Source organism: Lampetra planeri, chromosome 82 (genome assembly GCF_965212315.1).
Source record: "Lampetra planeri chromosome 82, kcLamPlan1.2.h2, whole genome shotgun sequence".
Lineage (NCBI taxonomy): Eukaryota > Metazoa > Chordata > Hyperoartia > Petromyzontiformes > Petromyzontidae > Lampetra > Lampetra planeri.
Window position 1 is genome coordinate 4,912,604 of NC_136186.1, and position 23,481 is coordinate 4,936,084.

The 23,481-nt window shown below is 49.3% G+C and overlaps 2 protein-coding genes across 3 annotated transcripts in view; one reads left to right on the top strand and one right to left on the bottom strand.

Moving 5' to 3' along the window:
• Positions 1 to 236: 236 nt before the first annotated feature.
• LOC144738400 (uncharacterized) lies at positions 237 to 14,186 on the bottom strand. The gene is made up of 8 exons (XM_078621436.1): positions 13,680 to 14,186; positions 10,819 to 10,886; positions 9,585 to 9,709; positions 5,705 to 5,939; positions 4,320 to 4,483; positions 1,923 to 2,139; positions 559 to 912; positions 237 to 253 (listed from the first exon to the last, which is right to left on the bottom strand). The coding sequence occupies exons 2-8, from the start codon at positions 10,874 to 10,876 to the stop codon at positions 237 to 239; spliced, it is 1,170 nt and encodes a 389-aa protein (XP_078477562.1). The 5' UTR covers positions 10,877 to 10,886; positions 13,680 to 14,186.
• A 2,307-nt stretch (positions 14,187 to 16,493) lies between these two features.
• The window catches only part of LOC144738360 (uncharacterized), a 31,272-nt gene continuing 24,284 nt past the window's right edge, over positions 16,494 to 23,481 (top strand). The window contains exons 1-2 of one of the 2 annotated variants that reach the window (XM_078621404.1): positions 16,494 to 16,664; positions 23,294 to 23,366. The gene's annotated coding sequence lies outside the window, so the exon portion shown is untranslated. Of the gene's footprint in view, positions 16,665 to 22,171; positions 23,367 to 23,481 lie in introns of those variants that run through there. The other variant, XM_078621403.1, reaches the window with a different exon arrangement.

The following is a 23,481-nucleotide window of genomic DNA, read 5'->3' on the forward strand; positions in this document are numbered from 1 at the left end:
AAAACATAATAAAATACAATTCTCACGACGTTTCGGCCACAACGCAAGTAACAGTCCTCAGGTGAAGAACAGGTCTGTCGAGAAGTCAGCGTCTCTGACGCTGTCTTCAATCCAATCATCACTCCGAGCTGTCGGGATGGAGACCGCTGGACTCGACGTGGTAATGTCCCAGGGGGTTGGTGATTCATGATCGTGGGTGACGTTGTTTCGTGCGTACGAGAGTCATTGACGAACGGTCACTGCGCTCTGGGCGCTTGGACGAACAACAACGAAGGCAACGACAACAAGAACAATAGTGACAACAATAGCAACAACGCTAGCAGCAACAACAACAATAGCAACAACAATGACAACAACGCGATCCGTCGAGCCACTCAACGTACCCCCCCCCCCCCTCGTGTCACAATGGGGCCGTGACGTCGAGACGTAAGCCCCTCCCCGCCTAGGCGAGGGGCACCCGCCCCTCCGCCCACCCCTCCCCCGACTCTCCCTCCACCCCTCCCCCATCGGGTCTAGAGACACTTGCCCCTCCCCCTTCCTCCGCCCCTCCCCACCAACCCCGGCCCCTCCCCCCTCGTTCCCGAAGGTGGCGTCCCAGGCAGGCTGCTCCCAGCAGCAGGGCCACAGCCCCTGCGCAGAAAATGGCCACCGCCGTCGCCACGCAAGATGGCCGCGTGTAAAATGGCAGCCGGTGCGTGTAAAATGGCGGCCGCCGCGTGTAAAATGGCGGCCGCCGCGTGTAAAATGGCGGCCGCCTCGTGTAAAATGGCGGCCGGTGCGTGTAAAATGGCGGCCGCCGCGTGTAAAATGGCGGCCGCCGCGTGTGAAATGGCGGCCGAGACGACAACGACCGCTTGGATGGAGAGGGGCCAGGCTTGCCGCTAACCTGAGCGGTCAGGTGGGCGGTGGTTTCTGCGGAGAATCACAGCAAAGGGTTCTTTTAAAAAAAATCGTTTCGTGACAAACGTCTCATCACTATGAGACCTTCTTTACCAGTGGCAAAGTATAGTAGTAGGTTTTTACCCTTTAAACTGGTACAAAACTGATACACAACAGTGCATATTATTATCATTATCAGAGTTGTTTCTTTTTGTTTGCATTTTGACTGCTTGTGTTGTGGTTATTGCAAACATGATGCCTTGTATAAAGGTGTCAGTTTTGTACCAGTTTAAAGGGTAAAAACCTACTACTAAACGTCTCATCTTTAAAACTCAACCACCCTCCCTCTTCCTAAACTCGCCCCCTACCCTTGACCCTATTGTAGTGTAGTAGCGCCGGCTGGTGACAGACACTACACACGCCGGTGAGCGACAGCATGCACGGGGTTTGTCAGCAGAATGGAAGAACTGGGGCAAAAGTCACGGAGGGGCTCATTTGGAAGCCCCTGGAACCGGCTGGTGGGTTCGAGAAGGGGGGCTTGGCCAGGGGCGGAGCTGTGAGGACGAAAGGAGCCGATAGTCGGAGCTCGAGGCTGTTGGTGGGAATCGGATCATCTCGTCATCGCCGTCGTCGCTGCCGTCTCTGTCATCGCTCGACGTCGCGCTGCTAGACAGGATCTATGTAGGTTTCTATGGGTCTCTACACTATACACTACTATACACTACACTATACACTACTATACACTACACTATACACTAGTTGGTGCGTTGTTTACGTGACAATCCTCACTGGCTGTGTCGGGTGGTGGAGGCTTACGACACAGCAATCATGCTCACAGCGATCTAACCCCTCCCAACAAAACTTTACTGTGAACAACAACAACATTGGTCTCGAAAGCCTGCCCGAGTGTTAAGCCGACGTGTAAAAAAACGAAAGAACCACGCGTTTAAAAATAGAGAGAGTGAGAGCGTAATAGACACACAGAGAGAGAGAGAGATAAATACTCAACGCGCGAGGTGTCAAAATGTATCGCTTAAAGTCACCTTTGCGCATTACCGTCACTGAATGGTTGCACTCAAGGTAACCCGGCGATGCTCCGCCTGTAGCCAGCAGGCACTGGTAGAGGCCGCTGGCGGACAGCGGAATGGAGGCGAGGACGATGGAACCACGTCCTGCGCTCAGGTTGCCGGAGAAGACGGCGAAGGGATTGGTGGGCGTCGCGAGGCAGGAGGGCACCGGCCGAGATGTGCAGTAGAGCACCTGTGCTAGCACGCGCACACACGCACATGCACGCGCACACACACAGACACACACGCACACACACGCACGCGCACAGACACACGCACGCGCACAGACACACGCACACACACACGCACACACGCACGCGCACAGACACACGCACACACACGCACGTGCACACACGCACACATACACACACGCACACACACAGACACACACGCACACACACGCACGCGCACACATGCACACATACACACACGCACACACAGACACACACGCACGCGCACACGCACACGCACACATACACACGCACACACAGACACACACGCACGCGCACACACACAGACACACACGCACACACACAGACACACACACGCACACACACGCACGCGCACACACACGCACACACACGCACGTGCACACACACGCACGTGCACACACACGCACAAACACGCACGCGCACGCACACACGCACACACACACGCACGCGCAGACACACGCACACACACGCACGCGCACACACACAGACACACACGCACAGGCGAGTGTGTGAGTGTGTGTGGTGTGTGAGGTACGATATAAACATAAAAATGTAACAAATAAGCTTGTGCCGGAGGCCCCGGGGGGGACAGGCTTCTATGACGTCTCCTGGCCAAACCCCATTTGGCGGAGCCAGGAAATTGAATCTTCACCCTCGGGGCTCCTCCAGAAACAAAACCACTACGGATGGCCACGTGGAATGTTCGAACGCTCGCTGCGGAGGAGAGGCTGCCACTCCTTTGTCGGGAGCTGGACCGGTACCGCCTGGATCTCTGTGGCATTCAGGAGGTCCGGTGGACCGGTTCTGGCTCCTGCCACCATGAGGGGTGGACAGTCCTCCACTCGGGGTAGGAGACTGCCAAACAACAGGGTGTGGCTCTTCTTCTGAACAAAAGAATGAAGGGGGCGTGGGAGCGTGGCGGTGAGGTGTGGGAAGCTGGAAGCCCCAGCCTACTTTGGGCTCGCCTTCCCATCAACCGGAGGCGAGGAGTGGTGGTCGTGTTTACTTATGCCCCCACCGAAGACGAACATCCGCGGAGGGATGCAGGCAAAGCCGAAGAGTCAGATGCCTTCTACGACCTCCTGTCACAGGTGCTGGTTAAAGTGGCCCCTCGGGATAGAGTCGTCTTGTTGGGTGACTTCAATGCCCGAGTTGGTCATGATGCTGGCACCTGATCTGGAGTGAATGGAAGGCATGGGCCAGATCAGCTTAATAACAACGGCAGGAGGCTGCTAGATGTTTATGCAGCCCATGGGCTTGTAATTACCAACACGCTGTTCCGGCATCGGCGCATCCACACAACATCATGGATGGATGCCGGGTCCAAGCACGAACATCTGCTGGACTACATAGTGACGGACCAGCGGATGCGAGCCGATGTCCTTTACACCAGGACCTACCGTGGAGCTGATCTGCCCACCGACCATCGACTTGTCATCTGTAAGATGCGCCTGCCATTCTTCCACTCCGGTGGTGGGTGTACACCCAGGACCCCATTCAAACCGAAAGTGGCCTGCTCTCAGTTAGCTGATGAAAGTTGTAAGCGAGAATTTCATCATCCCTTGCAGCTGGGGTTGGTGTAGTGGTGATGGTGTAGTGGTGTAGTGGTGGTGGTGTAGTGGTGATGGTGGTGTGGTGGTGTAGTGGTGATGGTGTAGTGGTGGTGGTGTAGTGGTGGTGTAGTGATGGTGTAGTGGTGGTGGTGTAGTGGTGGTGTTGTAGTGGCGGTGGTGGTGGTGTTGTGGTGGTGGTGTTGTGGTGGTGGTGTAGTGGTGGTGTAGTAGTGTTGTGGTGGTGGTGTAGTGGTGGTATAGTGGTGGTGTAGTGGTGGTGTAGTGGTGGTGTAGTGGTGGTGTAGTAGTGGTGGTGTAGTGGTGGTGTAGTGGTGGTGGTGTAGTAGTGGTGGTGTAGTAGTGGTGTTGTAGTGGCGGTGTAGTGGTGTAGTAGTGGTGGTGTAGTAGTAGTGGTGGTGTTGTGGTGTTGTAGTGGTGTAGTAGTAGTAGTGGTGGTGTAGTAGTAGTGGTGGTGTTGTGGTGTTGTAGTGGTGGTGTTGTAGTCATGTTGTAGTGGTGGTGTAATAAACATCGCCAGCACTGGGGGGGGAGACAAAGTCGACCACGGCCCCGAACCAACGGACCGCTCCGACGACGACGACACTCACGGTCTCCGCATGTGCCGGAGCGGTGGCCGCAGCGGTGGCCGCAGCGATGGCCGCGGCCGCGGGCAGGTGAAAGTGCCGCCACCGGAGCGTCTCGATCCGAGACGGAGCATCACAGTCGAGCGTCACCTCCTCCCCTTCAAAGGCCATCACCGATGGGTGCCCTTCTGGGGGAACAAAACCCGCAAACTCCGCGAAGGTCACCTCGTGGCCCTGACCTTCAGGGCCACCCGGTACATAACAACAACCCCACGTGACCTGACCTTTAGACCTTCCTGTATAACAACAACAACAACAACCCCACGTGACCTGACCTTTAGACCTTCCTGTATAACAACAACAACAACAACAACCCCACGTGACCTGACCTTTAGACCTTCCTGTATAACAACAACAATAACAACAACACGTGACCTAACCTTTAGACCACCCAGTACCCCCCCTCCCCTTCACCACCATACTCAGCGCTAACAACGGCCAGTTCTCTCGCCTCCCCACCCACCCCAACAACAACACCCGCCATTCGCCACTAAGTGGCGGTGACGTCACCACTACACTTGTGCCAGGCTAGGTGCACCTTGAGGCCACGTGAAGTGTCGAACGCCCGCTACTGATGGTATCATAGGCCTTGACCAGGTCAATAAAGCAGAGATGTAGGTCTTGTTGGAATTCCCTACACCTCTGCTGTAGCAGACAGACAGAAAATATGGCATCTGTGTAGGACCTCCCTTTCCTGAAACCGCATTGGGACTCCGTAAGCCTCTCCTCAGCGTGCCTAGCAAGGCGATGTTGAATAATCTTTGCCAGGACCTTTCCCGGCACACTGAGGAGTGAGATGCCCCTGTAGTTGTTACCACCCACCACCAGCCACCCACCAACCCACCCCACCCACCACCCACACCCACCAACCCACCACACCCACCAACCCCACCCACCACCCACCACCGACCCACACACCCCACCCACAACCCACCACCGACCCACCCACCCACCCACTCACTCACTCAGTCACCCACCCACCCACTCACTAACTCACTCAGTCAGTCACTCAGTCACTCACCCACCCACACACTAACTCACTCACCCACCCACTCATCCACCAACCCACCCACCCACCCACCCACTCATCCACCAACCCACCCACACACCCACTCATCCACCCACTCACCCACCCACTCAATCACCCACCCACACACTCACCCACCAACCCACTCACCCACCTGCTCACCCACCCACTCACCCACCCACCCACTCACTCACTCAGTCAGTCACTCAGTCACTCACTCACCCACTCACACACTAACTCACCCACCCACCCACTCAACCACCCACTCAACCACCCACTCAATCACCCACCCACCCACCCACCACCCAACCCACCCACCCACCACGAACGTGACGTTGCCTCTCGTCCGACACGGACAATCTGTAGCGACGGACGGCTCTGCCTCCGGCCTCTACGGTGCTCTCGTAGACGCACTCGTAGACGCCTCCGGCGCTCAGCGCGACCGCCTCGAGCACCACGGAGCCGTCGCCGAGTCGCAGGTCACCGGCGAAGGTCACGGAGGCTCGCGGCGTCGCGTGGCAGGAGGGGACGCCACCCTGCCACCCGCAGAAGAGGATCTGGGGCGCAGCGGGGGACATCGACGGCATATTCTTAGGTTCTTTCGGTAAAGTCACCATGTAGGTAAAAAAAATATTAAAATAAAATAAAAATAAAATAAAAATCACGACGTTTCGGAGGCAACACAAGATTCCGTCTTCAGGTGGAACCGTCACAGCACGATAGCTGTATCAAGTAAATGAGAGATTCTAAGAGATACTACCCCGTATATATACTGGTTGAGGGGGGGGGATGGGCCAGGAACGGCCCACTTTTTTATTATTATGGTAAGGTACGGCTTGAGACTACGGCTAGGCTACATAACAAAGGACTGAGCCTTTATTATGGTAAGGTGCGGCTTAACACTACGGCTAGGCTACATAACAAAGGACCGAGCCTGAGAGGGGGGGGGGTGCCAGAGTTTTTCAAAGTGATGGCAACGGTAAGACGAAACCTGAATGACTTGGAGAAGATCTGCAAAGAGGAGTGGGACAAAATCCCTCCTGAGATGTGTGCAAACCTGGTGGCCAACTACAAGACACGTCTGACCTCTGTGATTGCCAACAAGGGTTTTGCCACCAAGAACAAAGTCATGTTTTGCAGAGGGGTCAAATACTTATTTCCCTCATTAAAATGCAAATCAATGTATAACATATTTGATATGCGTTTTTCTGGATTTTGTTGTTGTTATTCTGTCTCTCACTGTTCAAATAAACCTACCATTACAATTATAGACTGATCATTTCTTTGTCATTGGGCAAACGTACAGAATCAGCAGGGGATCAAATACTTTTTTTCCCTCGCTGTACATCTGCAGAACGTGAAGAACCAGTGGCATCTACATCTACAGAACGTGAAGAACCAGTGGCATCTACATCTGTAGAACGTGAAGAACCAGTGGCATCTACATCTGAAGAACGTGAAGAACCAGTGGCATCTACATCTGTAGAACGTGAAGAACCAGTGGCATCTACATCTACAGAACGTGAAAAACCAGTGGCATCTACATCTGTAGAACGTGAAGAACCAGTGGCATCTACATCTACAGAATGTTAAGATCCAGTGGCATCTACATCTGTAGAACGTGAAGAACCAGTGGCATCTACATCTGTAGAAAGTGAAGAACCAGTGGCATCTACATCTACAGAACGTGAAAAACCAGTGGCATATACATCTGTAGAACGTGAAGAACCAGTGGCATCTACATCTGTAGAAAGTGAAGAACCAGTGGCATCTACATCTACAGGAGATTATTCAACGTTTGAAGCCATTCCTTGTGTTTAGTGTACATGCCGTACATCACGTTGGGAATGGACAGGACCAAACTTGGACTTACAAACACAGACCTCTGGAAGATAACTCGTTTGTAAGTGGAGGAGTTCCTGTATATTTAAACTCCAGCAGACTCTCGATTTTCTGCGTATCCGGTTTATACTACACTGCTAAAGCTATATACTACACTACTATACACTTATATACTACACTACTATACACTATATACTACACTACTATACACTATATACTACACAACTATACACTATATACTACACAACTATACACTATATACTACACTTCTATACACTTATATACTACACTACTATACACTATATACTACACAACTATACACTATATACTACACTTCTATACACTTATATACTACACTACTATACACTATATACTACACTACTATACACTTATATACTACACTACTATACACTATATACTACACTACTATACACTATATACTACACTTCTATATACTTATATACTACACTACTATACACTATATACTACACTACTATACACAATATACTACAGTTCTATATACTTATATACTACACTACTATACACTATTTACTACACAACTATACACTATATACTACACTTCTATACACTTATATACTACACTACTATACACTATATACTACACTACTATACACTATATACTACACTACTATACACTATATACTACACTACTATACACTTATATACTACACTACTAAACACTATACACTACACCACTAAACATTACACTATACACCACACTACTATACACTACGCCACTAAACATTACACTATACACTACACTACGATACACTACACTAACTTACACTACACTATACACCACACTACTATACACTACACCATTAAACATTACACTATACACTACACGACTATACACTACACTATACACTACACACTACTATACACTACACTACTATACACTACACCACTAAACATTACACTATACACCACACTACTATACACCACTAAACATTACACTATACACTACACTATACACTACACTATACACTACACTACTATCCACTACACTACACACTACACCACTATACACTGCACTACTATACACTACACCACTAAACATTACACTATACACTACACTATACACTACACTATACACTACACTATACACTACACTACTATCCACTACACTACACACTACACCACTATACACTACACTACTATACACTACACCACTATACACTACACTATACACTACACTATACACTACACTATACACTACACTACTATACACTACACTACACACTACACCACTATACACTACACTATACACTACACTATACACTACACTATACACTACACTATACACTACACTACACACTACACTATACACTACACTATACACTACTACACTATACACTACTACACTATACACTACACTATACACTACACTATACACTACACTACACACTACACTATACACTACTATACACTACACTACACACTACACTATACACTACACCACTATACACTACACTATACACTACACTATACACTACACTACACTATACACTACACTATACACTACACTATACACTACACTATACACTACACTACACACTACACCACAATACACTACACTATACACTACACTACACACTACACTACACACTACACTACACACTACACTATACACTACACTATACACTACACTATACACTACACTATACACTACTACACTATACACTACACTATACACTACACTATACACTACTACACTTTACACTACACTATACACTACTACACTATACACTACACTATACACTACACTATACACTACACTACACACTACACTATACACTACACTATACACTACACTACACACTACACCACAATACACTACACTATACACTACACTACACACTACACTACACACTACACTATACACTACACTATACACTACACTATACACTACACTATACACTACACTATACACTACACTACACACTATACACTACACTATACACTACACTATACACTACTACACTATACACTACACTATACACTACACTATACACTACACTATACACTACACTATACACTACACTATACACTACAACACTATACACTACACTATACACTACACTATACACTACACTACACACTACACTATACACTACTACACTATACACTACACTACACACTACACTATACACTACACTATACACTACTACACTATACACTACACTATACACTACACTATACACTACTACACTACACACTACACTACACACTACACTATACACTACACTATACACTACTACACTATACACTACACTATACACTACACTATACACTACACTACACACTACACGCGTTCATCATCGCCATCATCAGCTCACCGTTGTCGACGCGGGCGAGTCTCCGTGTCTCCAGCGCAGGCTGCTGATGTTGCCGCTGGTCGCGCAGTGCAGCCTCACGTCATCACCCGCAGTAGCGGTCACCAGTCGGTAGGGGGCCTTGTGAGCTGCGGGACAGGCCACAAGAGGCACGGCTGGGATTGCAGAACGAACCCGCGACCACCTGTGTAGCCGGCGAGGGAGTTAACATCTCGTAGACGCGCGGGGAGAGAGACGCAGACTCGAAATGTACAGCAGGAGGCATCGTCAGGGTCTGGGAGGCTCACACACTCACACACACACTCACTCACTCATTCACACACTCACTCATTCACACACTCACACACTCACTCACACACTCACTCACCCACTCACTCACCCACTCATTCACCCACACACTCACTCACTCACTCACACTCACTCTCACTCACTCACACACACACTCACACTCTCACTCATTCACTCACTCACACACTCACTCACACACTCACACATTCACTCACTCACACTCACTCTCACTCACTCACACACACACTCACACACACTCTCACTAACTCACACTCTCACAAAACCACTCACACTCTTACTCACTCACACTCTCACTCACTCACACACACACTCACTCACACACTCACTCACTCACACACTCTCACTAACTCACACTCTCACACAACCACTCACACTCTTACTCACTCACACTCACACACTCACACTCTCACTCACTCACTCACACACTCACTCACTCACACACTCTCACTAACTCACACTCTCACACAACCACTCACACTCTTACTCACTCACACTCTCACTCACACTCTCACTCACTCACCCACTCACACACTAACTCACTCTCACACTCACACACACTCTCACACACACACTCACACACACACACACTCTCACACTCACTCACACTCTAACTCACACACTCACTCAATCACACACTCACTCACACACTCACTCACACACTCACTCACACACTCACTCACTCACACTCTCACTCACATACTCACACACACACTCACTCACACACACACTCACTCACACACTCACTCACACACTCACTCACACACTCACACACTCACTCACTCACACATTCAATCACTCACACTCTCACTCACACACTCACTCACCCACTCACTCACTCTCACTCCCACTCTCACTCACCCACTCACTCTCACTCTCACTCACTCACCCACTCACCCACTCACTCACTCTCACTTTGTGGGTTCCTCACCTCCATGGATCACGCGAGAGACGCCGGCGAGGAGGAGGAGAGCCTTGAGGTGGTGCATCGTGGCGAGCCTACGGAGTTGGCAACATCCATCACTCTACATTCATCACAGCGCATAGACTCAACACTGCCACCCATAGACTCAACACTGCCACCCATAGACTCAACACTGCCACCCATAGACTCAACACTGCCACCCATAGACTCAACACTGCCACCCATAGACTCAACACTGCCCCCCATAGACTCAACACTGCCACCCATAGACTCAACACTGCCACCCATAGACTCAACACTGCCACCCATAGACTCAACACTGCCACCCATAGACTCAACACTGTCACCCATAGACTCAACACTGCCACCCATAGACTCAACACTGCCACCCATAGACTCAACACTGTCACCCATAGACTCAACACTGCCACCCATAGACTCAACACTGCCACCCATAGACTCAACACTGTCACCCATAGACTCAACACTGTCACCCATAGACTCAACACTGTCACCCATAGACTCAACACTGCCACCCATAGACTCAACACTGCCACCCATAGACTCAACACTGTCACCCATAGACTCAACACTGCCACCCATAGACTCAACACTGCCACCCATAGACTCAACACTGCCCCCCATAGACTCAACACTGCCACCCATAGACTCAACACTGCCACCCATAGACTCAACACTGCCACCCATAGACTCAACACTGCCACCCATAGACTCAACACTGTCACCCATAGACTCAACACTGCCACCCATAGACTCAACACTGCCACCCATAGACTCAACACTGTCACCCATAGACTCAACACTGCCACCCATAGACTCAACACTGCCACCCATAGACTCAACACTGTCACCCATAGACTCAACACTGTCACCCATAGACTCAACACTGTCACCCATAGACTCAACACTGCCACCCATAGACTCAACACTGCCACCCATAGACTCAACACTGTCACCCATAGACTCAACACTGCCACCCATAGACTCAACACTGCCACCCATAGACTCAACACTGCCACCCATAGACTCAACACTGCCACCCATAGACTCAACACTGCCACCCATAGACTCAACACTGTCACCCATAGACTCAACACTGCCACCCATAGACTCAACACTGCCACCCATAGACTCAACACTGCCACCCATAGACTCAACACTGTTACCCATAGACTCAACACTGCCACCCATAGACTCAACACTGTCACCCATAGACTCAACACTGCCACCCACACTGGCTTGGCTCTCCAACACAACCACTGGTGTGCTGTACTAGTATACTACACTATACACTACACTACTATATACTATACTACTATACACTACACTTCTATATACTACACTACTATACACTACACTACTATACACTACACTACTATATACTATACTACTATACACTACACTACTATACACTACACTACTATACACTCCACTGCTATACGCTACACTATACACAATACTACTATACACAACACTATTATACACTACAGTATACACTACACTACTATACACTACATTACTATACACTACACTACTATACACTACACTACTATACACTACACTGCTATACGCTACACTATACACTACACTACTATACACTACACTATACACTACACGACTATACACTACACTATACACTACTATACACTACACTATACACTACACTATACACTACACGATACCCTACTACACACTCCACTATACACTACACTATACACTACACTATACACTACACCACTATACACTACACTATACACTACTACACTATACACTACTACACACTCCACTATACACTACACTATACACTACACTATACACTACACTACTATACACTACACTATACACTACACTACTATACACTACACTATACACTACACCACTATACACTACACTATACACTACTACACTATACACTACACTATACACTACACGACACACTAGTGCTGTACTAGTGACGAATTGGCACATTTTGTTTACGTGACAACCCCTTACGAGTTGGCTGTGTCGGGTGGTGGCGGGTTTCACGACACAACATTCACACATTCACGCGATCCAACACCCAAACGAACTCCCTCTATTATGGATGATATTGGTTGCGAGAGGCTGTTGCGTGTTAAACAAGAATGTGACTCTCCTGGTGTAAGAGAATTATAAACGATACTCACCTTGGGCTGTCTCTCTCTGTGTGTGTCTCTGCGTGTGTCTCTCTCTGTGTGTCTCTCTGTGTCTCTCTCTGTGTGTCTCTCGGTGTCTTTCTCTGTGTGTCTCTGCGTGTGTCTCTCTCTGTGTGTCTCTGTGTGTGTCTCTCTCTGTGTGTCTCTCTGTGTCTCTCTCTGTGTGTGTCTCTGTGTCTCTCTCTGTGTGTGTCTCTGCGTGTGTCTCTCTCTCTCTCTGTGTCTCTCTCGGTGTCTCTCTCTGTGTGTCTCTGCGTGTGTCTCTCTCTGTGTCTCTTTCGGTGTCTCTCGGTGTCTCTCTCTGTGTGTCTTTCTGCGTGTCTCTCTCTGTGTGTCTCTGCGTGTGTCTCTCTCTCTGTGTCTCTCTCGGTGTCTCTCTCTGTGTGTCTCTCTGCGTGTCTCTCTGTGTGTCTTTCTGCGTGTGTCTCTCTGCGCGTGTCTCTCTCGGTGTCTCTCTCGGTATCTCTCTCGGTGTCTCTCTCTGTGTATCTCTCTGTCTCTCTCTGTCTCTCTATCAGTCTATCTCTGTCTCGCTCTCAGTGTCTCTCTCTGTCTCTCTCTCGGTCTCTCTCTTTCTGTCTCTCTCTCTCTGTTTGTCTATCTCTATTTGTCTATCTCTGTGTCTCTCTCTCTGTCTCTCTGTGTGTCTCTCTCCGTATGTCACCAACTGACCGTTCAAATGTTCCCCGAATCTCCTGGCCGACTTCCCGTGGACCCACGAACTCCCCAACTCTCCTCCACCCTCAACGCGTTTTCTTTTTCCAACCTCAACGCGGTGCCCAGGATCCTATCAGCGACGTACATCTGCCAGCAACGTGGAATGCTTTGGTGACGTGGGTTCGATCCCGGACCCTGTGAGATGTTGACTACCTCGCCTGGTCTACAGGAGGTCGTGGGTTCGATCCCAGACCCTGTGAGATGTTGACTACCTCGCCTGGTCTACAGGAGGTCGTGGGTTCGATCCCAGACCCTGTCAGATGCTACATTCCTCTGTTGATTTGCAAATTCATTAGTCAAGGCGCCCTTCCTCCTCTAACCCAGCAGCTTAAATATACGCTGCCAAGCCTGGTGGTGTGTCATTCAGACGCTGTCTTTCCGACAGACCTGTTCTTCACCTGAGGACGGCTGCTTGCGTTGTGGCCGAAACGTCGTGAGAATTGTATTTTATTATGTTTCATTATTATTATTTTATTATTTCTCACTAGTGAGAATTGTTTTATTATGTTTAATTATTTATTATTTTATTATTTCTCACTAGTGAGAATTGTATTTTATTATGTTTTATTTTTATTATTTTATTATTTCCCTTCTACGTGATGACTTTACCGAAAGAACCAAGAAGATCAATCCCTGCAGTCACGAAAGAAGCTTTACATCGAAAAATAAACATAGTTTAGTTCAATCTCGATTTGAAGCTTTCGTGACTGCAGGAATTATTCTTTGGTTCTTTCGGTAAAGTGACGTATAAAGATAAAGCAATAAATTAAATAATAGCATACTACGCCGTTTCGATTGCAACACAAGCAATCATCATCAGGTATAAAAGAAATAGCAACAAAAATCTAACCAGAAAACTATAGACAGACATATAAGCAGACAGACATCATAAAGATACGTGTTCTCTCTCTGTGTATCTTTATGATGTCTGTCTGCTTATATGTCTGTCTATAGTTTTCTGGTTAGATTTTTGTTGCTATTTCTTTTATACCTGATGATGATTGCTTGTGTTGCAATCGAAACGTCGTAGTATGCTATTATTTAATTTATTATTGTATCGTTATACGTGACTTTACCGAAAGAACCAAAGAATAACTATGAGACATCTCTTTTAGCAGTGGCAAAATATAACAGTAGGTTTTTACCCTTTCTTACTGGTACACAAACTGACACCTTTATACAAGGCATCATGTTTGCAATAACCACAACACAAGCAGTCAAAATGGACCAGACATAGTAGAGTCGTGTGAAAGGGCTCCGTGTGGTGCCACTATCCCCTGGGAAGTCGTTACACCCCCCTCGTGTTACTGCCAATAGCCTCAATAAACCTACAGAGCTAAACCCTTGACCTTCGCCTCCGTCTCCAAGTCGCCTGGAACTCCTCAACACTAGTACAGCACTAGTGTGTAGTGTATAGTGCAGTGTAAAGTGTAGTGTAGTAGTGTATAGTGTAGTGTATAATGTAGTGTAAAGTGTAGTGTAGTAGTGTATAGTGTAGTGTAAAGTGTAGTGTAGTAGTGTATAGTGTAGTGTATAGTGTAGTATACTAGTACAGCACTAGTGTGTAGTGTATAGTGTAGTGTAGTAGTGTATAGTGTGTAGTGTAGTGTATAGTGTACTAGTACAGCACTAGTGTGTAGTGTAGTGTAAAGTGTAGTGTATAGTGTAGTATACTAGTACAGCACTAGTGTGTAGTGTGTAGTGTAGTAGTGTATAGTGTAGTGTATAGTGTAGTATACTAGTACAGTCACACCGATGTGTTGGAGAGCCAACCCACGACATTTACAATCTGAGTTTAGTTTTAGTATGTGTCTCTGTGGGTCTCTATGAGTATGGGTCTCTATGGGTCTCTGTGGGTCTCTATGAGTATGTGTCTCTGTGGGTCTCTATGAGTATGAGTCTCTATGGGTCTCTGTGGGTCTGCATGAGTATGTGTCTCTGTGGGTCTCTGTGGGTCTCTATGAGTATGGGTCTCTGTGGGTCTCTATGAGTATGGGTCTCTATGGGTCTTTGTGGGTCTGCATGAGTATGGTTCTCTGTGGGTCTCTGTGGGTCTCTATGAGTATGGGTCTCTGTGGGTCTCTATGAATATGGGTCTCTATGGGTCTCTGTGGGTCTGCATGAGTATGTGTCTCTGTGGGTCTCTATGAATATGGGTCTCTGTGGGTCTCTATGAATATGGGTCTCTATGGGTCTCTGTGGGTCTCTATGAGTATGGGTCTCTATGGGTCTCTGTGGGTCTGCATGAGTATGGGTCTCTGTGGGTATCTGTGGGTCTGTAGTGGGCCTTAGACATCTGGGAAAATAAATGCGAATTTAGTTAACTTTTCCTCCTACATAATATTCTTTACAAGGTTTTTACCCTTTAAAACTGGTACAAAACTGACACCTTTATTCAAGGCATCATGTTGGCAATAACCACAACACAAAGTAGTCTGGTGTCATCTGGTCCAACACCAATGGAGACTAGGCTCTAAAGAAAGCTGTCTCGGGTGTGGACAAAATCAACTTCAAGGACAGTGCATACCGTTATCATCATCAGAGTTGCTTCTTTTTGTTTGCTTTTTTGACTGCTTGTGTTGTGGTTATTGCAAACATGATGCCTTGAATAAAGGTGTCAGTTTTGTACCAGTTTAAAATGGTAAAAACCTACTACTATATTTTGCCACTGGTTAAATAAATCTCATGTTGATCGCAAGAGCGATGCTTCGGCTCACTCGAATTGGTGGAGAATATTATTTATTTATTATTTTGAATCAAGTTTTCTGACCGGTTTGTCTGCTCCCCAGAGCTCGCAAACGGGTTTTGATTCCTTACCCGTACCCGGCCGCACCAGGGTCACAAACGGGTACCCGTACCCGATACCCGGCTACCCGGCTACCCGTACCCGGCCGGGTACCCGATTGCGACCTCTGGGATGAAGCCATGTTGCAGACGCGGGTGGGTTGAACCAGTAGTGTGTGTGCAGTGTGTGTGTGTGCAGTGTGTGTGTGTAGGGTGTGTGTGTGTGTAGGGTGTGTGTGTGTGCAGTGTGTGTGTGTGTGTCGTGTGTGTGTGTGTCGTGTGTGTGTGTGTCGTGTGTGTGTGTGTCGTGTGTGTGTGTGTGTCGTGTGTGTGTGTGCAGTGTGTGTGTGTGTGTCGTGTGTGTGTGTGTCGTGTGTGTGTGTGTCGTGTGTGTGTGTGTCGTGTGTGTGTCGTGTGTGTGTCGTGTGTGTGTGTGTCGTGTGTGTGTGTCGTGTGTCGTGTGTGTGTGTCGTGTGTGTGTGTCGTGTGTGTGTGTCGTGTGTGTGTGTCGTGTGTGTGTGTCGTGTGTGTGTGTGTCGTGTGTGTGTGTCGTGTGTGTGTGTGTCGTGTGTGTGTGCAGTGTGTGTGTGTGTGTGTGCAGTGTGTGTGTGTAGGGTGTGTGTGTGTAGGGTGTGTGTCGTGTGTGTGTGTGTCGTGTGTGTGTGTGTGTCGTGTCTGTGTGTGTCGTGTGTGTCGTGTCGTGTGTGTCGTGTGTGTGTGTGTCGTGTGTGTCGTGTGTGTGTGTGTCGTGTGTGTGTGCAGTGTGTGTGTGTGTGTGCAGTGTGTGTGTGTAGGGTGTGTGTGTGTAGGGTGTGTGTGTGTCGTGTGTGTGTGTCGTGTGTGTGTGTGTGTCGTGTGTGTGTGTGTCGTGTGTGTGTGTGTCGTGTGTGTGTGTGTGTCGTGTGTGTGTGTCGTGTGTGTGTGTGTGTGCAGTGTGTGTGTGTAGGGTGTGTGTGTGTCGTGTGTGTGTGTGTCGTGTGTGTGTGTGTCGTGTGTGTGTGTGTGTGTCGTGTGTGTGTGTGTCGTGTGTGTGTGTGTCGTGTGTGTGTGTGTCGTGTGTGTGTGTGTGTCGTGTGTGTCGTGTGTGTGTGTGTGTCGTGTGTGTGTGTCGTGTGTGTGTGTGTGTCGTGTGTGTGTGTGTGTCGTGTGTGTGTGTGTCGTGTGTGTGTGTGTCGTGTGTGTGTGTGTCGTGTGTCGTGTGTGTGTCGTGTGTGTGTCGTGTGTGTGTCGTGTGTGTGTCATGTGTGTGTCGTGTGTGTGTCGTGTGTGTGTCGTGTGTCGTGTGTGTGTCGTGTGTCGTGTGTGTGTGTGTCGTGTGTGTCGTGTGTGTCGTGTGTGTCGTGTGTCGTGTGTGTGTCGTGTGTGTGTCGTGTGTGTGTGTGTCGTGTGTGTGTGTGTCGTGTGTGTCGTGTGTGTCGTGTGTGTCGTGTGTGTCGTGTGTCGTGTGTGTGTGTGTGTCGTGTGTGTGTGTCGTGTGTGCAGTGTGTGTGTGTGTGTCGTGTGTGTGTGTGTCGTGTGTGTGTGTGTCGTGTGTGTGTGTCGTGTATGTGTGTCGTGTGTCGTGTGTGTCGTGTGTGTGTGTCGTGTGTGTGTGTCGTGTGTGTGTGTCGTGTGTGTGTGTGTCGTGTGTGTCGTGTGTGTGTGTCGTGTGTGTGTGTGTCGTGTGTGTGTGTGTGCAGTGTGTGTGTGTAGGGTGTGTGTGTGTAGGGTGTGTGTCGTGTGTGTGTGTGTCGTGTGTGTGTGTGTGTCGTGTGTGTGTCGTGTCTGTGTGTGTCGTGTGTGTCGTGTCGTGTGTGTCGTGTGTGTCGTGTGTGTGTGTGTCGTGTGTGTGTGCAGTGTGTGTGTGTGTGTGCAGTGTGTGTGTGTAGGGTGTGTGTGTGTAGGGTGTGTGTGTGTCGTGTGTGTGTGTGTCGTGTGTGTGTGTGTCGTGTGTGTGTGTGTCGTGTGTGTGTGTGTCGTGTGTGTGTGTGTCGTGTGTGTGTGTGTCGTGTGTGTGTGTGTCGTGTGTGTGTGTGTCGTGTGTGTGTGTGTGTCGTGTGTGTGTGTCGTGTGTGTGTGTGTGCAGTGTGTGTGTGTAGGGTGTGTGTGTGTAGGGTGTGTGTGTGTCGTGTGTGTGTGTGTCGTGTGTGTGTGTGTCGTGTGTGTGTGTGTGTCGTGTGTGTGTGTGTCGTGTGTGTGTGTGTCGTGTGTGTGTGTGTCGTGTGTGTGTGTGTCGTGTGTGTGTGTGTCGTGTGTGTGTGTCGTGTGTGTGTGTGTGTGTCGTGTGTGTGTGTGTGTCATGTGTGTGTGTGTGTGTGTCGTGTGTGTGTGTGTCGTGTGTGTGTCGTGTGTGTGTCGTGTGTGTGTGTGTCGTGTGTGTCGTGTGTGTGTCGTGTGTGTGTCGTGTGTGTGTCGTGTGTGTGTCGTGTGTCGTGTGTCGTGTGTCGTGTGTCGTGTGTGTGTCGTGTGTCGTGTGTGTCGTGTGTGTCGTGTGTGTCGTGTGTGTGTCGTGTGTGTGTCGTGTGTGTGTCGTGTGTGTGTCGTGTGTGTGTCGTGTGTGTGTGTCGTGTGTGTGTGTCGTGTGTGTGTGTCGTGTGTGTGTGTCGTGTGTGTGTGTCGTGTGTGTGTGTCGTGTGTGTGTGTCGTGTGTGTGTGTCGTGTGTGTGTGTCGTGTGTGTGTGTCGTGTGTGTGTGTCGTGTGTGTGTGTCGTGTGTGTGTGTCATGTGTGTGTGTGTGTGTGTCGTGTGTGTGTGTGTCGTGTGTGTGTCGTGTGTGTGTCGTGTGTGTGTGTGTCGTGTGTGTCGTGTGTGTGTCGTGTGTGTGTCGTGTGTGTGTCGTGTGTGTGTCGTGTGTCGTGTGTCGTGTGTCGTGTGTCGTGTGTGTGTCGTGTGTCGTGTGTGTCGTGTGTGTCGTGTGTGTCGTGTGTGTGTCGTGTGTGTGTCGTGTGTGTGTCGTGTGTGTGTCGTGTGTGTGTGTCGTGTGTGTGTGTCGTGTGTGTGTGTCGTGTGTGTCGTGTGTGTGTGTGTGTCGTGTGTGTGTGTCGTGTGTGTGTGTGTGTCGTGTGTGTGTGTGTCGTGTGTGTGTGTGTCGTGTGTGTGTGTGTCGTGTGTCGTGTGTGTGTCGTGTGTGTGTCGTGTGTGTGTCGTGTGTGTGTCATGTGTGTGTCGTGTGTGTGTCGTGTGTGTGTCGTGTGTCGTGTGTGTGTCGTGTGTCGTGTGTGTGTGTGTCGTGTGTGTCGTGTGTGTCGTGTGTGTCGTGTGTCGTGTGTGTGTCGTGTGTGTGTCGTGTGTGTGTGTGTCGTGTGTGTGTGTGTCGTGTGTGTCGTGTGTGTCGTGTGTGTCGTGTGTGTCGTGTGTCGTGTGTGTGTGTGTGTCGTGTGTGTGTGTCGTGTGTGCAGTGTGTGTGTGTGTGTCGTGTGTGTGTGTGTCGTGTGTGTGTGTGTCGTGTGTGTGTGTCGTGTATGTGTGTCGTGTGTCGTGTGTGTCGTGTGTGTGTGTCGTGTGTGTGTGTCGTGTGTGTGTGTCGTGTGTGTGTGTCGTGTGTGTGTGTGTCGTGTGTGTCGTGTGTGTGTGTCGTGTGTGTGTGTGTCGTGTGTGTGTGTGTGCAGTGTGTGTGTGTAGGGTGTGTGTGTGTAGGGTGTGTGTCGTGTGTGTGTGTGTCGTGTGTGTGTGTGTGTCGTGTGTGTGTCGTGTCTGTGTGTGTCGTGTGTGTCGTGTCGTGTGTGTCGTGTGTGTCGTGTGTGTGTGTGTCGTGTGTGTGTGCAGTGTGTGTGTGTGTGTGCAGTGTGTGTGTGTAGGGTGTGTGTGTGTAGGGTGTGTGTGTGTCGTGTGTGTGTGTGTCGTGTGTGTGTGTGTCGTGTGTGTGTGTGTCGTGTGTGTGTGTGTCGTGTGTGTGTGTGTCGTGTGTGTGTGTGTCGTGTGTGTGTGTGTCGTGTGTGTGTGTGTCGTGTGTGTGTGTGTGTCGTGTGTGTGTGTCGTGTGTGTGTGTGTGCAGTGTGTGTGTGTAGGGTGTGTGTGTGTAGGGTGTGTGTGTGTCGTGTGTGTGTGTGTCGTGTGTGTGTGTGTCGTGTGTGTGTGTGTGTCGTGTGTGTGTGTGTCGTGTGTGTGTGTGTCGTGTGTGTGTGTGTCGTGTGTGTGTGTGTCGTGTGTGTGTGTGTCGTGTGTGTGTGTCGTGTGTGTGTGTGTGTGTCGTGTGTGTGTGTGTGTCATGTGTGTGTGTGTGTGTGTCGTGTGTGTGTGTGTCGTGTGTGTGTCGTGTGTGTGTCGTGTGTGTGTGTGTCGTGTGTGTGTCGTGTGTGTGTCGTGTGTGTGTCGTGTGTGTGTCGTGTGTCGTGTGTCGTGTGTCGTGTGTCGTGTGTGTGTCGTGTGTCGTGTGTGTCGTGTGTGTCGTGTGTGTCGTGTGTGTGTCGTGTGTGTGTCGTGTGTGTGTCGTGTGTGTGTCGTGTGTGTGTGTCGTGTGTGTGTGTCGTGTGTGTGTGTCGTGTGTGTGTGTCGTGTGTGTGTGTCGTGTGTGTGTGTCGTGTGTGTGTGTCGTGTGTGTGTGTCGTGTGTGTGTGTCGTGTGTGTGTGTCGTGTGTGTGTGTCGTGTGTGTGTGTCGTGTGTGTGTGTCGTGTGTGTGTGTCGTGTGTGTGTGTCGTGTGTGTGTGTCGTGTGTGTGTGTCGTGTGTGTGTGTCGTGTGTGTGTGTCGTGTGTGTGTGTGTGTCGTGTGTGTGTGTGTCGTGTGTGTGTGTGTCGTGTGTGTGTGTGTCGTGTGTGTGTGTGTCGTGTGTGTGTGTGTCGTGTGTGTGTGTGTCGTGTGTGTGTGTGTCGTGTGTGTGTGTGTCGTGTGTGTGTGTGTCGTGTCGTGTGTGTCGTGTCGTGTGTGTGTGTCGTGTGTGTGTGTCGTGTGTGTGTGTCGTGTGTGTGTGTCGTGTGTGTGTGTCGTGTGTGTGTGTCGTGTGTGTGTGTCGTGTGTGTGTGTCGTGTGTGTGTGTCGTGTGTGTGTGTCGTGTGTGTGTGTCGTGTGTGTGTGTCGTGTGTGTGTGTCGTGTGTGTGTGTGTCGTGTGTGTGTGTGTGTGTCGTGTGTGTGTGTGTGTGTCGTGTGTGTGTGTCGTGTGTGTGTGTGTGTCGTGTGTGTGTGTGTGTCGTGTGTGTGTGTGTGTCGTGTGTGTGTGTGTCGTGTGTGTGTCGTGTGTGTCGTGTGTGTCGTGTGTGTCGTGTGTGTGTGTGTCGTGTGTGTCGTGTGTGTGTCGTGTGTGTGTCGTGTGTGTGTCGTGTGTGTGTGTGTCGTGTGTGTGTCGTGTCGTGTGTGTCGTGTCGTGTCGTGTGTGTGTGTCGTGTGTGTGTGTGTGTCGTGTGTGTGTGTGTGTCGTGTGTGTGTGTCGTGTGTGTGTGTGTGTCGTGTGTGTGTGTGTCGTGTGTGTGTCGTGTGTGTCGTGTGTGTCGTGTGTGTGTCGTGTGTGTGTGTGTCGTGTGTGTGTGTGTCGTGTGTGTGTCGTGTGTGTGTCGTGTGTGTGTCGTGTGTGTGTGTCGTGTGTGTGTCGTGTGTGTGTCGTGTGTGTGTCGTGTGTGTGTCGTGTGTGTGTGTGTCGTGTGTGTGTGTGTCGTGTGTGTGTGTGTCGTGTGTGTGTGTGTCGTGTGTGTGTGTGTCGTGTGTGTGTCGTGTGTGTGTGTGTCGTGTGTGTGTGTCGTGTGTGTGTGTCGTGTGTGTGTGTCGTGTGTGTGTGTGCAGTGTGTAATGTGTGTGTGTGTAGTGTGTGTGCAGTGTGTAATGTGTGTAATGTGTGTGTGTAATGTGTGTAGTGTGTGTGTATAATGCGTGTAGTGTGTGTGTGTAATGTGTGTAGTGTGTAATGTGTGTAGTGTGTATGTGTAATGTGGTGTGTGTAGTGTGTATGTGTAGTGTGTGTGTGTAATGTGTGTGTGTAGTGTGTGTTTGTAGTGTGTGTAGTGTAGTGTGTGTGTAGTGTGGTGTGTGTGTTGTGTGTGTGTATTGTGTGTAATGTGTGTGTAGTGTGTAGTGTGTAATGAGTGTAGTGCGTATGTGTGTAGTGTGTGTATTGTTTGTGTGTAGTGTGTGTGTGATGTGTGGTGTGTAGTGTGTATGTGTGTAATGTGTGGTGTGTGTGTAATGTGTGTAGTGTGTGTGTGTAATGTGTGGTGTGTGTGTGTGTAGTGTGTGTGTGTAGTGTGTGTAGTGTAGTGTGTGTGTGTCTGTGTGTGTGTGCAGTGTGTGTAGTGTGTGTAGTGTGTGTAGTGTGTGTGTATGGTGTGTGTGTGTCTGTGTGTGTGTGTCTGTGTGTGTGTGTCTGTGTGTGTGTCTGTGTGTGTGTCTGTGTGTGTGTAGTGTGTGTAGTGTGTGTGTATGGTGAGTGTGTGTCTGTGTGTGTGTGTGTAGTGTGTGTAGTGTGTGTGTATGGTGTGTGTGTGTCTGTGTGTCTGTGTGTGTGTGTCTGTGTGTGTGTGCGTCTGTGTGTGTGTAGTGTGTGTAGTGTGTGTGTATGGTGAGTGTGTGTCTGTGTGTGTGTAGTGTGTGTAGTGTGTGTAGTGTGTGTGTATGGTGTGTGTATGGTGTGTGTGTGTCTGTGTGTGTCTGTGTGTGTCTGTGTGTGTCTGTGTGTGTCTGTGTGTGTCTGTGTGTGTCTGTGTGTGTCTGTGTGTGTCTGTGTGTGTCTGTGTGTGTCTGTGTGTGTCTGTGTGTGTCTGTGTGTGTCTGTGTGTGTCTGTGTGTGTCTGTGTGTGTCTGTGTGTGTCTGTGTGTGTCTGTGTGTGTCTGTGTGTGTCTGTGTGTGTCTGTGTGTGTCTGTGTGTGTCTGTGTGTGTAGCTTGCGTGAGTGGGCGGGTTCACGTCGCTCTGTCTTTGACCTTTGAACACAACAACCCACACGAGCAAAGCAGGTGAGGCGTGCGGGCGCCTGTGTGGGTATGTCTGTGTGTGTCTGTGTGTGTGTCTGTGTGTGTGTGTCTGTGTGTGTGTGTGTCTGTGTGTGTGTGTATCTGTGTGTGTGTGTGT